This window comes from Lepus europaeus, unplaced genomic scaffold, assembly GCF_033115175.1.
Source record: "Lepus europaeus isolate LE1 unplaced genomic scaffold, mLepTim1.pri SCAFFOLD_3_1, whole genome shotgun sequence".
Lineage (NCBI taxonomy): Eukaryota > Metazoa > Chordata > Mammalia > Lagomorpha > Leporidae > Lepus > Lepus europaeus.
In genome coordinates this window covers 9,757,414-9,773,192 of record NW_026909276.1, presented here as the reverse complement: position 1 = coordinate 9,773,192, position 15,779 = coordinate 9,757,414, and the positions used below count along the sequence as shown (strand labels likewise).

The 15,779-nt window shown below is 37.6% G+C and overlaps 1 protein-coding gene across 1 annotated transcript; it reads right to left on the bottom strand.

Annotated features, from left to right (window-relative positions):
- Positions 1-10,865: 10,865 nt before the first annotated feature.
- On the bottom strand, positions 10,866-11,838 carry LOC133755181 (CCR4-NOT transcription complex subunit 1-like; the record flags this gene model as incomplete). The annotated part of the gene is given in 2 exon segments (XM_062185414.1): positions 10,866-10,962; positions 10,964-11,838. Coding segments are annotated over 2 exon segments (972 nt in total), but the record flags the coding sequence as incomplete, so codon positions are not given.
- Between the last annotated feature and the right edge of the window lie 3,941 nt (positions 11,839-15,779).

Genomic DNA, 15,779 nt, shown 5'->3' with positions numbered 1-15,779 from the left:
GAATAATCACCTTGTAACAATGATCAAATTTGGTCTATGTGATGTCCTGATTTTAAGGAATCTTATTTCAACCAGATATTTTGGATTTTGAGCCTTCTTGGCATTCTTGACAGGCATTCAAAAAATCAAAGTTTCAAACAATCTGGTCTCTAAAATTTCCAGTAAATCCTGGACTTTGGTTTGTCCAGTTTGGGCCCAACTGACAAATCGAAGGACCTATGTCTCTCATCTTATAGAGACACCAACTAATCAGGCTATTTGGATTATATTAGAAGGACTGTCAAGATGTGATGTGGTACCAAACTTTAAGTTTCTATAATGGAAAATGCTATTAATACAAATGTTTGAGAATTAAAAAGTCTAATGATCTTGTGTTACTAGACATGATAGTTATCTTAATGAGAAAGCCCCAGAGGCCTAAAGGGTTAAATACTTGTAAAATCCTACAGGTGCTTTCAAAAATACTGTGAAGTAGGCAAGTGCCTCTTGTTGGTTGAAGAGTTTATAATTTTAAACATGGCGACTTAAAGTCTTTTGTCATCCACAGTTATATATGATTTGCTGCTCATAAAACTAAAGCGTTGTTGGTTCTGGGTTTAGCTGTCCTCCTATAGGTTCCTATGGACTTTTTCCAGCCACTTCTATTGTATTCAGTACTTTGGGATGGCTCTGTAAACTGATGAAGCCAATAATGTATTCACAGTACCAACTGAGAGAAAGTATGGTTAACTGAGGTTACTAAAAACAAAAAGCAATTCAAATCAATTGGCAATCTACAAAAAGAGTTAAAGATTTTAAAAGCTATTATTAAAATTGCTATATTGGTCTATTATGCTATGTCATATGTGTGTACATATTGTATGTCCACATGGGGAAATTTTATTAAGAGTTTTATTTTAAATGGCTTATAGATAAGATCGTCCATAAATTTAAGCTGCTAAAATCAATCAAAGATACATTTTAATTTGTGTGACCTGAATCCGTGTATCATATGTTTTAAACTTGCTGGTAGAAAGAAACTAAAAACATTTTATATGGTTGTGCTTAAGTTTACTGGTTAAACAAATTACACCATGTTAGATATTTAAGAGGTGTTTTCAAATACATGAATCTTAAAATTTATAGAAGGCATCGGATCTTCTGGTAAATGTTTTCTTAAGTTGTTATCTAATGGTTGAAACGGTTTGCTAAGTATTCATGTGATATTGCTATTGTCAGCAAGCGATCTAAGACTTGCTCCCTCATTTCTCTATTCTAAGCCCAACTTGTTCTTTCATTTCTCTATTCTCTTCAAGGTAGGAAACTAATTCTATTATGAAGGAATCTGTAGGACGCACAATTTAATCTTGAGACCTTGTAAAAGAGATGGCTAACATTTTTCTGTAATAGCATAGCCAAAATAAGAACTTAAATAATAATCTCATAGCTAGATTCACTTCGCCATCAGCAAAGTATACAGTAAGTAGAAAAAACCTCCCTTTCAGACCAAAGGGAAAGAAAGTTTTTAAGTGAGAACATAATTTTCCTCATGGGCATTGTCTACCTTAGAAAAACTACTACAGAACATGCCTGTGACTATAGACTTGCAGTTTAGGCCACAGAAGATTAGAGATGGGACACGGGCACTCCCTTGACTTGCATCCTCTGGTCTGCTTTAACACAAACCAAGAGGAAAAGAAAGCTAGGCATCAGAAGCAATGGGTGGCAGGCCTATTAATGGCTGATCTATACAGTGATCTGCCCTCAAGGAGACCCAACAGGCCAGTCCACTGCAGTGGCTTTCAATGTGGTAAGCATGGGCTTCAGCAGAAGTCAGCTTGTGATGAGCCCTGGCAGCTCTGCCAAGAGTTGGATCACTGGAAATGGACCTGCCCTGGAGTCGAAGGATGCCCAGGTCAGAGCCACAGATCTTATTGGCTCTAAGCTGAAAAGCCCTTCACTCAGCCCAACTTCCAAAGTGACCACTGCAGCTGAGGGTATGGTCAAGTAGGGTCAGCAACATTGCAGGCAGGACTGTAAATTTCTTGTTAGAGATGCCCCCTGCCTTTACCTGACCAGCTCTCCTCCCAGCCCAGCCAAGTAATGAAAGTCAACAGATTGCCTTCCCCTAGGAGGTTCACACCTCCCTTAGGATATACCCCATGTGAAGAGATAGATAGGTCAGGTCCTCTGAATTTACAAGGCCTAAAGCCCAACAGATTATTATCAAGCCCCTTCTATCAGGTTCTATTTGCCTCTCAATCAGAAAACTTAATTGTAGCTTAGACAGCACCTTTCTTAGCTCCTCTAATAATGACTCTGTCCTTTGTTCTAGACCCTGTCTAGCGTACTTGGGCCTCATTCCTTTGTAATCATAACCTCTACTCTACCACCAATGGCTCTACTCCCAACCTGTGTGTACTGATGGTCCTCTTCCCCACTTAACGCTGTATAATTGTTCAAACCTGGTAAATGCCACTCTTAGGATCATTGGTTACTATCCTCACTCTGTCTTTTATGACCTTGTCTAAATATGATCAGAGTCGGCAAACTTGGAAGGCTTCCATAGCCTTGGCAACTCATGACGAGAGCCTAGGGTGGTTACTGGTGCCATAAACTAGAGTGTCAATTTGTTGGGTCAACAACAGGAGCCACTGTGCACTTGCTCCTCATGTGGGATCTCTGTCCTTAATGTGCTGTACATTTTGATTTAATGCTATAACTAGTACTCCAACAGTATGTTTCACTTTGTGTTTCTATGTGGGTGCAAACTGTTGAAATCTTTATACTAAATTGATCTTCTGTATATAAAGAGAATTGAAAATGAATCTTGATGCAAATGGAAGGGGAGAGGGAGCGGGAGAGGTGAGGGTTGCGGGTGGGAGGGAAGTTATGGGAGGGGGAAGCCATTGTAATCCATAAGCTGTACACTGGAAATTTATATTCATTAAATAAAAGTTAAAAAATATTAAAAAAAAAAAAGAAAAGCAGTAGTGAGAAGGGACAGGATTGTCTTGTTCCTGTTCTTGTGGTAGAATTTAGAGCTTCCCACCATTATCTATAAAGTCAGCTGAAATGTTGATGCATATTCTATTTATCAATTAAGGATAAAATTATCCCTCTATTCTAGTTTGCTGGAAATTTTCATTTTTTATTCATCTGCTTATTTCCTAATTGGTGGTATTTGATTTTCCAAGTTTTTTGTTGGTGTTGTTGACACATCGAATTTATTTACTGTTCTATTGAATTGACAAAAGTATGTTTCTCTTTTTCTTATAGTAATTGACCAAATTGTGAACTTTTTTTTCAGGGGAAAAACATACAAATTTATTATGTGTTTAACAAAGTTAGCTACACATTTAATATGGACTCTAAGAGCTGCAAGATTGCTACACCATATATGGAGCTAAACAAAGAGATTGGGCTTGAGTTCTGGGAGGAAAGGAAGTGACTCAGGCCATGGCAGATTTCAGGGAGGATGTGCAGTTAAGAATGGGCTATCTTGTTATGCAATACAAATCGCCCAGGTAGCAGTCAGCTGTGGGGATCTGTCTGGGCAAGAGTCAGACCTCTTAATGTTTCCTTCCTGTGAAAAATCTTTCCTCGGCATAGAGGGAGATAGCAGATGAAAAAGCCTCTGCCTGTCCCCCTACTGTTACTAATATGGATTTCTTTTTACAGGACAGCTTTCAGAGCCATTCCTGTGTTGGCAGAGGTCTGCACTTTCTCTGAATAATCATCTCAAAATGTGCCACAAATGTGTTTTGGGGCAGAATTTTTGGGGGTGCCACAGTAGCCATGTCAAAAGTTGCCCACAGCTAGAGTATATAAAAATTTCATACAGAGTTTTAAAAACTGTATGCAGGCCACAGTGCACCAGCCACAGTGGTATTGGAAAGTGAACCAACAGAAAAAGGAAGATCTTTCTCTCTGTCTCTCTCTCTTACTGTCCACTCTGCCTGTCAAAAAAAAAAAACTATGGAAAAACTTTATACAGAGATAAAAATAGAGTAAGACTTATCTGTTTAGTGAAACCCAAAAGAAAGCTCAAAATTTTTGACAGCCATTAGAAACAAAGGTAATGCCTTGGTAGGGGACCCCAACTCTCCATGCAGATTTCAGCAGCATCTGTGCCTTTAGTTGGCATGGGGTATAGGGACTACCCGAAGCTCCCTGACCACTCAAATTATGAACTTTTATTATTTGGCAATTGAATATCCACAGTATCAATTGCATATGAAATATCACCATCTTCATACCTTTTGGATTCCTTTAAGATTATGTTGTTTATCAGTATCTATGTTCTTGGGAGATATTACTCTGTAATTCCATTTGCTGTACTCTTGCTGTACGGTTTTCATGGTAGTGAAATTCTAGTTTTTTACCATGTAATCAGGCTATTTTCCAGAAAAGTATTAAAAAGTTGGTATAAATTCCCCTTAACTATTTTATAGAATATTCCAGCAAACCCCTCAGTAGTCTGATACTTTCTACTTTGGAATGTTATCAAATGTAGGCTCAATTTCTGTTTTCAAAAAAAATCACAAATAAATTAATTTATTACAGAAATCTCACAACTTTTTGTTAACTCCCCAAGTGACCAAAACAGCCAAAATTGGGCCAGGATAAAGCCAAGAGTCATAAATACCACCCAAGTCTCCTTTGTGGATGGAAAGAACCCAATAACTTGAGTATTTTGAGTGTTGCCTACAAGAGTGCACATTTGCAGGGAGCCAGGAGTTAGAGTATAGCCAAGATTTGAAACCCTGGAACTCCGATATAGGATGTAGGCACCTTAAGCAGCATCTTAACCAGTACAAAAAAGAAAAAGCACTTGATCCAATTCTTTTGAAAGATATTCCCTATAGAGAATGTCTATTTCTTCTGGTGTGATTTGAGATAGACTCTTCCTTTCCAGGAATTTGTCCATTTCTCCTAGGTTCCAAATACAATATTTTAAAGGACAATTTAAAAACCATTAATCCAGCATTTTATACAGGTTCAGTGCATAGTCTGGTCAGTGATAGTCCATCATTACCAAAGGAAATGACCAGATTTCTTTGACAATTCTGTGTACATTTGTTCTAATAGGTAGTCCAGATCTTGACTTGTCCCCTTGTACTTGCCTAGTCTTGGTTTTCAGCTTTTCTAGAGTAGGTCTCTATACATGTCAAGATTTTCCTAAGTACACCTAACTTTGAAGACTTCAACATCCAAATATTGTGTTACTTTTACATCATACCAAGTCTTTTTAAAAGTTTTTTGGGCAGGTGAATGTCTAAACTAAGTCTTACTGTACTGTGGATTTCATGTGGTTAATATACAATCTTCTGAAATCTTATTTAGATGCCTTTGATATTAATAATATGCTAACAAAATCTTCATTGTGATAGACCTGGATAATTTGCAAACTGAATAGCCTTTCCATTCCCATCTCAAAAGCACTTTATCTACATTGAGCCTCATGTAATTTAACTTGTTCTGTTCCCAGCCATCCCTTGCTCATGCAATTGTGAGGACCATATCCAGTTCTCAACCTTTCATCTTTGAACCTTCCTACTCCTTATTTCCTTCCCTAGAGATATTAGACCTACATTAGCTGACCCCCGATATGATAATGATAGGCTCTTTCTGAAATCCAACCCATTGTGCAGTAGGAAGCTAATTTTCCAAGAAAGGCACAAAATAGCTCTAATGCTTGCTTGTGAAATATTCTTTTCTTGGTTGCCTTAATATTGTATTTGTTGGTAAAATGATGCCATCTTCCTAAACCCAGCCTGGTTTACTAGATGGCAAGTGACCAAATAGCCCAATCACAAGTATCAGCTCCACCCCAACCCTGATGGGATTTTCTGCTCCCACTTCCTTACCTCTGAAAAGCTATATAAGACCTGTTCTCCCATTACAAGCTGTTGTTCTCTCTGTGCATGGGAAGGTAGCCTTTCAGGTTTCCCCCACCCAACAATAAACCTTTTCTCTTACTCCAAGCATTTGGTGTGTTTTGTGGTGGCTTTTCCTTTCAATATTCCTTGCTGTCTTACTGTTGTTATGCCAGGAGATTCAAACTAAGCACTAAATGCAAAATTATTTGATTTCTACATAAAGATTTTTGAACTATTGCTAATATAACATGATGTATCATATGAGAAAATATGCATTTTGGCAACATTATTTTGATACAATTTTAATATATTTAAATCTGTGAGTTTTATCTTTTTTAACTGTTGAAAAATTCACAGAAACTGGGTGATTTCCAGGATGGGGGGTTAGTTGTCTCTGTGTATGCTTTAATATTCTTTAGATTTTGAATTTCACACTTTTTGAATTCCTCAAAGAGAAATAAAATCTAATTGTGAAATGAAAAAATGAGATGCTGCAGGTGTGGACTGAATGTTTGTGTCCTCCAAAAATTCATATGTTGAATCTGTGTCCTGAAAAGTAAAATGGATGTCCCCATGCTATGGTTTGCAGTGTGCCCTCCAGAGATTCATGTGCTGGAAGAACAGAGTTCAAGGTGTCATTGTTCAGGTGATGAAAGCTTTAAGATATGGGGCCTAATGGAAGAAGAATAAGTCATTGGAGTAATCACCCTCAAAAGGTGTTAATGTGTTTCTCATGAGATCCATTTATTTCCTTGCAGAGTGTGTTATAAAGAGAACATGTCTGATTCTTACATCCCTGTGGCTTCCTATGTCACCCTGTGATCTCTTCTGTATATATCCCTACCATTGTGATGCTATCACCATGAGGCCCTCACCAGAGGCAAACATATGGGGCTGTCTGAACTTGAACATTAATCCTCTCAAACTGTCAGCCAAATAAACCTTTTTCTCTGTAAATCATTAAGTCTTAACATTGTTATATCAATGGACAATGAACTAATACCCCCTCAACAGTGTGCCTGCTCTTTTTAAAAAAATATTTATTTATTTGAAAGTCAGAGTTATACAGAGAGAGGAGAGAGAGAGAGAGAGAGAGAGTAAGAGAGAGTAAGAGAGAAGAGAGGTCTTCCATCTGATGGTTCACTCCCCAATTGACCTCAGCAGCCTGAGCTGTGCCAATCTAAAACCAGGAGCCTTCTCCTGGTCTCCCATGTGGGTGCAGGGGCCCAAGGACTTGGGCCATCTTCTACTGCTATCCCAGGCCACAGCAAAGAGCTGGATTAGAAGTGGAACAGCTGGGTCTCTAACTGGTGCCCATATGGGAAGCTGGCACTTCAGGTTGGTCACTAACCTGCTGAGCCACAGAGCCAGCCCAGGTATGCCTGCTCTTGACTTGCTTCCATTGCTTTCTTTTAGATTTCCCCAAAAAACCAATTCCTCTGGGCTTCTCAAGAATTTGTTCTTGAATTGAGCTTTGCCTTCCCGTGCCAGCACCCACATTCCCAGATCTTTTCCAGCATCTGCTCTCTTAAAAACAAAATTCTTCCCACCACCCCATTGTGCTTCCAGCTCTCAAACCCCATTTCCTGCTCCCTTCACAGCTAATCTTTCTGAAAGAATGTTCAGTTTACCTGTCCCTCACATTCTTAACTCTAAATTTCTTTTGCTGTGCTATCTCAACTGCCATTCCCACCATTCCATAAAACTTCAATGGCCAGGGTCCCCAATGACCGCGCATGACCTAATAATCCACAACCTTCATCCTATGGAGCTTCTCAGATACATTGGGGAATTTGAATTTCCTTTTCTCCCCAAAAAAAACTCAATTTCAAGCCAACAGGTTCACTGAAAAACTCCCTCTTGGTATCCTAGGCTGGAACCTTTAGAAAGACCATCTTGTGCACAGTGCAATTTCTGCTAAAGAGCCTGAGGTGTGGACCACTATCAGGTAGCCAGAAGGATAGAATCCCAGCCCCACAGGCCATGCAACATCCTGGAATGAGAACATCTAGGCACAGAAACTGAAACTCTGGTGCCCATAAGAACAAAAATGCCACAGAGGAGTGAGTGATGATATGCTATGATATTGCTTCATCCATTCTTATTTCTTGTACCCATGCCTTCTACATAATAAGTTGTCAGTAACTTGTAAGTCCATTAATTTCAAAGATATAGAGTGATCCACATGATGGTGCCACCTTTCAGTCTCATAGCATCTTGTCATCTGAATTCATATTCTTGCCTTATCAGGATGACAAATTCTGAGTAGTGGCATATATGACAGAAACAGTGCATGTCATTATTTAATCCCTACCCTAAGCATATTTGAAGTAAAATGAAATGTTCATTCCTAGGGAATTGGATATATAATTTTATTGTGTAAATAATCTCATGTGTGGTGATCAAAACTCAGTAATTCTTCAAATAGAAGTGATGACTGAAGACCTGCAGGGAGAAAAGGCAAACTTGGATTTAAGATATTTTCATAGACTTCAATCAGTTTAATCAACTTTCAATCAACTAACTACATGGTCACCTCATGAATAGGAAATCAGAGAGTCATTGTTAATCCCTGTAGATGGCAGATTACCCATACACCAGTGGCAACACCTGGATCAGCATTATTGAGTGGTAGCCCAGGCTAACAGGTTTATGTTCAACAAGTCTACAATCACTTTCTGTTTTGGCCACCATGGTCACTGTATTTGTGTATCCACTGTGCAATAAATGTACTAAATGGCAGTGTCAGAGACCTGTTGAAATCAATGGCCCATATCATTCTGTCTATGTGGATGCTTACTGGCTCTGCCTTCATAGTTGCTGTCTATTCATTATTAGTTATTAGTTAGTAGAATGTTCACACATTATAGCCACTCTAATAGGCACATTTCATGCCTCCTACGCAAAACTCCATGTTACAAATCTTTCATTTTCAGTCTTCTGACAAACCAGGTAAATTATCACATCCTGTCAGTGAAACTATAATTATCAATGTTCTTGGCCAATTTTCCCCACAAAATAAATCAGGAATAATACTCAGAGCTTTGCTTATAACACTACCTTATAGGTCCCTTAGCAGGGTACTACTGTTATTCATCTACTTTCAACTAACATTAATGTAAATGTACTAAGCCAACCATCCATGAACAAGGCTCAATTGTTTTTTTTTTTCTTTCTCTGATAGTCATACCGTAGAATGTGTGCAATCACTATCGCTCAGAGGGAAGTGAGACCCACTGTTTGTCAGTTTACTTATGCCTTCTAGGTATGCTATTGCCTGAGATTTGACTCATCTTTCCATTTATTATTGCTGCTACATCTACCCTTCTTTAGAACTTAGTAGGTCTGACAGCTTACATATTTGGTCTCCTAGTCACTTGATACAGCATAGTCAGATAGCCAGTCATCACTGCAACCCAGTAGCACACCAAGAGCTAGTTTTCAAGTGGTACATATTTATTTGCTATAGATGATATGTTCTTTCTTGAGAACATCTATCGTTTCTGGGTTGTGATCCTATCAAGGCTAGCTGTGAAATCCCTAGAGTGTATTTTCTCACCAGGAATACCTCTGCTACCATAGTATCTTTCTGGTTTTATAATACAAGTTGTGGTTTTATAACCCACAGCCCAGAACTACTACAAAATTCTTCCCCTGTTTGAGTGCAAACTGTGCTGCCTCTTGAAAGCCTACTGTCAGCCTTCTTTCCTGGTAGGAACTGAAGTCCATCCCAAAAAGGAGACTTTTTTTATGAGAATGGATCCCAGCATACTTCAGATAACTGGATCCCAACATAATTACTTATATGAAAGTCTTGAATCTTGGTACAGTTTACCTCTCATATTCTTAGATAAGTTTTAATTAGGTTTGCAGTGTATTATTTAGATTTGCTAAACTGGTTTAACTCACATGGTGGCAGCAATTGAGTGTAATGCTGTGTTTTGTACAATAAGTGAAAACAAATGTTTTCTCATGAGCTAAAGGAAAATGACAAGCTGAGGTTCTGATAAGATAAAAGGATTATGGAATGAGCAGTGATACACGGTAGTTACAAATTCTATCAAAGTGAGATTTTTTATGATGATTTCTTTTTTGTTTTGTTTTGTTTTAAGGGAAAGGGTTCATTGGGGGAATCCCAGCAGACCTGATGGAAGGGACAAAGAAGGAAAAGAGGGATAAGGTGAGTGTAAGAGGGTTATCAAGAGAGAGTGAGAGAGAGATTAGGAGATGGAGAGAGAGACATGTATTCAGAAACAGGTCCATTTAAAACCTTACTTGGGGGTGGGCAGGGAAGTATAAGCAGCAAATCCCATTAGGATGGGGGTGGAGCTGATACTGGTGGTTGGCTCATGGGGTCACCTGGCTTCCAGCCATGGTGGTGGGGGCTAGAGCCTAGGGTGGTGGTGTTTGAATATTACTTCATTATTTTGTTATGAATGTGTTTATGTAAATATTCCTGTGCTTCAAATACTGCTCTTTTTTATCATGTTATCATACAACAGTTTGCCTCAGAGTCTTTAAGTATTTGTAACTTTAAATCCTAAAAATTTTAGTTACAAGATATCAAGAAGGGTGACTGTTTATGCAAGGAATGTGCATGCTCTTTTAGGGAGTTTGTGCATTTTTGGCTCTAAGTATTTTTGTATTATTTGACATGGAAGTAGAACTGTTATTTCTTTGGGGATTACATTTGTTTTAAGGAGATGTTTTGAGTTCAGGATTGATAAGGATCATATTGTTTTTTTTTCTCTTTCATATACTTAAACAAGTTGAAAATGATATTCACAGCATCTTCTAAATTTTGGCCAAGAGTCAAAAATATGCATTTAAACTTTGGAACGTGCCCACATAGACAGGGAGGCTCACCCCAGCAGTAGTTGGGGCAAATACCCAAGAACCAAAGGGCTGGGAAAGTCAGGAAGAGCAGAAAGGATTCTTCAGTTTATGAACTTGGTGCACTGGGACCTCCAGGCTGACACCTTTACAACAGAGTCACAGTTCCATCTAGCTGGCACCTGTCCCTTCCATTACTTGCTGATCCTGCTTCTGTCCCATGCAGCAATGTGCAACTAACTGGAAAAACTTCTCAATTTCTGGGGCACTTAAATGCTGGATTTTTAATCAGCTCAATGAAGGTAATAAGAAGACCCCAAGGATGTGGCCTATTTACAATCAACTGTTCCAAAAGAACCCTTGTGATCTGTTCCTGGATAGCTTTAGTTTTGACCTCTGCAAAAAGGTACAGCATGGTGCAGCTAAAGTAATGAGTGTGGCTATTGGGGTATTGCAGCTGATTTGCAATTGCGTTCAAGAAGAGATAGCGACCCTCAGTATCCAAGTCCACAGCCAGGTTCTGGAAGATGTCCATGTGTGCCAAGTGGGTGATGGTGCTCATTGAAGGGGTGCTGCCCTTGTTGTGAATGTGTGCAATGGCCTGAGTCCCTACGTAGAGCACCAGTGCATTGATGAGCTGGAGGTTGTAGTGATTGCCAGGCTCATTGGACACCTGTAGGTTGCTGCACAGATCAGACAGAAAAGTGACTGGTGATTGAGTTTTAAGATAAGAATCCAAATCCTTTTTGAATTGATGTGGCATCACTCCAGTGAAATTGGTGAGAATCCGGGAAGCAATGTTAATTTCACTCAACATGTCCACCTTCAGATTAGGAGTGAATGGGTCTGGGAGCCTCATGTTTCTTGGGAAGGCACTCAGTATCAAATTTCTTAGCTGGATACAATTGGGTGGGATTACATCACAGAACCCATAATGGTAATCACAAAGGAATTCTGGGAAGTCATGCAAAAGAACCAGCAGCACTCTTAAAGTACCCTTATAGAGGATTTGCATAGGTTTGGTGAGTTCCACATTTCTAAGGAAAGGTGCTAAATATTTGAATAAATCAATCAGTAGCTGTGCATATATAGGCCACCCCTTCTGCTGTGACATGTGTGCCAGCATTCTTGCAATGGATAAGGATCATATTGTAAATATTAACTCAATTCAGTCAACTTAGTTGGGCTGTTGTGCTGAGTTTGACCAAACTGTTATTGATGTTGCGGTGCAGACATATTGTAGATGTGATTAACATCTACCATCATCTAAATAAAGGAGATTATATATATATATATATATATATATATATATATATATGCAAACTTCTCTATTAAGAACCCAGATTGATACAGTAAGCAAATACAGGTAAGAAAATATAAAATTAAATTAGTAATATGCAAATCTACTTGTGTTCTGAGAAATGGAATGTGAGTATAATTAGAAAGCTTATGGGTATAATTAGAAAACCTACTCTTAAGAAGGAGTTTATTATTCAATTAATTAAATATTTTAGTCTGTATAATGTCAATACATTTTTAATGGTGCAGCTCCTTGTTACTAGAGCAGTGCTTTTCAAACCATCTGTAGGAAGGACCAAGATTTTCCCCATCCCACTGTAGATTAATATTTTGTAAAATAAAGTAAATTGAATAATAATTACTATAAAAGTGAAATTCTGAGAGGACAGAAGAATGGAATCTTTTTATCATTTTAAATTAGATGCTCCACAAAATAATCATTGCTTCTCATGATAATTACTATATTTTTATTTTAAAACACCTACAACCTTTATGTTTTGATGCTGTCTCTGAATATATAACTACCACAAATACAGATTTGATGTAATTTGAATGTTCTATTTTTAGGTAATTTCTCTTTTCTTCTGTCACATTAGTATTGTTTTGAACAAAATACTTATTCCTTGTCACAATAATGGCAACATATTGCTTTTCATTTCATACTATTTGCAGTATTTTAGAATTCTTTTGAATTTCAGCATACCATCTACATATATCTTTAATATCCTAGTTTAAGTCAGTATTTGCCTGGTGAAATGGAGGCCGTCTTGCTAGGGTTTACATTCTGAGGTCATCAGCTTCTTCAAAGTTCTGTAAGTTGTCTTGGCAACTTTAAAGTACACAGTTTCTCAGAGACATCTTAGGATGGGGTAATCATTCACCTCTTCCAGGTAATATGTTGTGTATATTTTGTGGATGTTTGTGGGACTCTAAATTTCCCTTTAATTGGGAAAACTAAAGAAGATGAAGACTGTTATGGTATGTGTCATTGTCTTTGGTTTTCTTTTTCTTGAGTCTTTACTTTCCTTTTTAATGTGTTGTAATAGTCTATTTATCATGAATGTTCCTTAAGTCTTTTATTAATTTGTCATTTGTCCCACCGAATTACTCATTTCTACTCACTTAATCAATATATTTCAATTCATAAAACATTCAATTTTTATGTTTCATCTTTCAGATTACCATTACCGCTGTGTGTGTTTTAATATCCTAGTCTAGGTTTATCCTTTATGAACCTGTAAGCAAATTGAATTTTGACTATGAAGTCATGAACTCCAGCAAGATTATTTAAGCTCTACTTAAAATTGTCATGAACATATATTTTGAGAAATCTTGGCAACCCTGAAAACACACACTATCCATGTGATCCATTTTTAGAGCCATCTTTTCTTTTTTTCTTTTAAAAATATTTGTTTATTTATTTGAAAGAGATACACAGAGAGGAGAGAAAGAAATCTACCATATTCTAGTTTACTCCACAGATTTTTCAATGGCCTGGGTGGATCTGGCTGCAGCCAGGAGCCAGGAGCCAGGAGTTTCTTCCCATCATCCACATGAGTTGTAGGCGCCCAATCACTTGGGCTGTCTTCCACTGCATATTTCAGGCCATTAACAGGGAGCTGGATTGGAAGTGAAGCAGCCAGGATAGGAACCAGCACAAATGAGGGATGATTGTTTCACAGATGGCAGCTTTACCTGCTGCACCAGGATGTTGGCCCCCATGAACAAATTACTATTACATGATGTTTATGGGACTCTATAATTACTATCGGTGTATGAGTGTTTCAATAGAGGAGGTACAGACACTGGCTTCATTGAATTTTTTCTGCTACCTCCTTTGAACTTTTTTGATTTCCATTCTGTATTTTTTAATTCATTTTCCTTTGTAGAGTAATTGTAGTCATATAGTTTGAAGCCAAACTTTTACCGACTTGTTCTATTATTTCTATGAAATTATTGTTTCTTATAATATATTTGATTTTGTAACATCTCCAGCATCCTCCTTTAATTTTCTTGTCTGGTCTTGTAACTCTCACCTGTGTATATCTTAATAATCTATTCTATGCAAATCCTTGCACTGTGAACCTCAGGTAATTTTTCTTGGTGTTGTCATTATAAGGTTATTAAGTGCCATAAAATTGTGTAATTTGTTCTGGGAATTTTCATGGACACAGTTTTTCAGAGCCATTTTAGGAGAATATAGACACTGCCTCCTACAAAGCATCATATTTCTTGGTAATTGTGAATATTTATGGAATTGTGAGATTACCTTTGATTTTTTTTGAAATATCAGTATGTTACTTCTAAATCCGTATATCTTACCAGTGTTATTATTCTAGCAGGTGATGTTTCCTTTGATTTATATTTCATGGAAAATTTTTATTTGTTTTTCTTTTTACCTTAATTACAATAGTATATGTTTTAAATATATTTTATATATTTGAAAGATAGAGTTACAATGAGAAAGGAAGAGAGAGAGTGAGAGTGAGAGATAGAGAGAGAGAAAAATCTTCCTTCTTGGTTCACTCCCAAAATGCCCACAAAATCCAAGACTGGGACAGATTGAAGGAACAGTACAGAAGATATTTCCAGGTCTTTCACAAGGGTGCAATGGACAAAGAATTGGTCTATCATCCAGTGCTTTTCCAGGTACATTAGCAGGGAGCTGGATCAGTGTGGAGCAGTCAAGACTCAAATTTGTATCCCTATGGGATGCCAGCACTACAGACAGTGACTTTACCCACTTTGCCACAATATCAACCTCAATAGTCTAGTTTTCAACAGTTTCTTTATATCCTTGTCATTCTATCATAGCTACTAAAAATTATTTATTTACTCTCATAGTAATCATAATATATTTTATTTCATAACATCTTTTTTGTTTTTGCATTTGAGTTTATAGCTAACAGCTATATATCTTTTTTAAAAAATATTTTATTTATTTGACAGGTAGAGTTACAGACAATGAGAGGGAGAGACAGAGAGAAAGGTCTACCTTCTGTTGTTTCACTCCCCACATGGCCACAATGGCAGGAGCTGTGCCAATCCAAAGCCAGGAGCCAGGTGTTTCTTCCTGGTCTCCCATGTGGGTGCAGGGGCCCAAGCACTTAGGCCATCTTCTACTGCTTTCCCAGGCTACAGCAGAGAGCTGGATTGTAAGAGGGACTGCCAGGACTAGAACCTGCTCCCATATGGGATGCCGGTGCCTCAGGCAGAGGATTAACCTACTACAATACGGAACTGGCCCCCTACATATCTCTTTAACTTGGTATTGTAAGCCAGTCTTAGCACTGTGAATGCATGGTCATCATGGTTGAATTTTTCATTATGAGATCACCAGCTCCAAAAAATATTACAGTTTTTGTGGCAACCATCATGGACATGTATTTTCAGATACATCCTAGAGTCATCTGATAATTCATTCTTGCAGTTAACAAATACCGTTAATGATTATTTGAGACTCTTCAAATTTTGAAAGTTTTGATGAATAGTTCAATATACATATTTCCTAAAAAAAATTGTGGATAGGAAAGAAAAAATAAGATTATTGTGGTAAGTTATATGGTCTTTGATTTCTCTTTCCTGAAATATATTTTTTTGTTTTCCTTTTGTTCAATGTACTTATAATAGTCTGTTTTAGAGTAATGTCATATTCCTGTCTCACACAATTACTGTTTCAACTAAAATTATTCATTTGTTCTCACAGTAATTATAAATGCATTTTATTTCTTCTTAAAGTTTTATTTGTATAAAAATAACAGATTTCATGAAGTTTGTAGATACAAT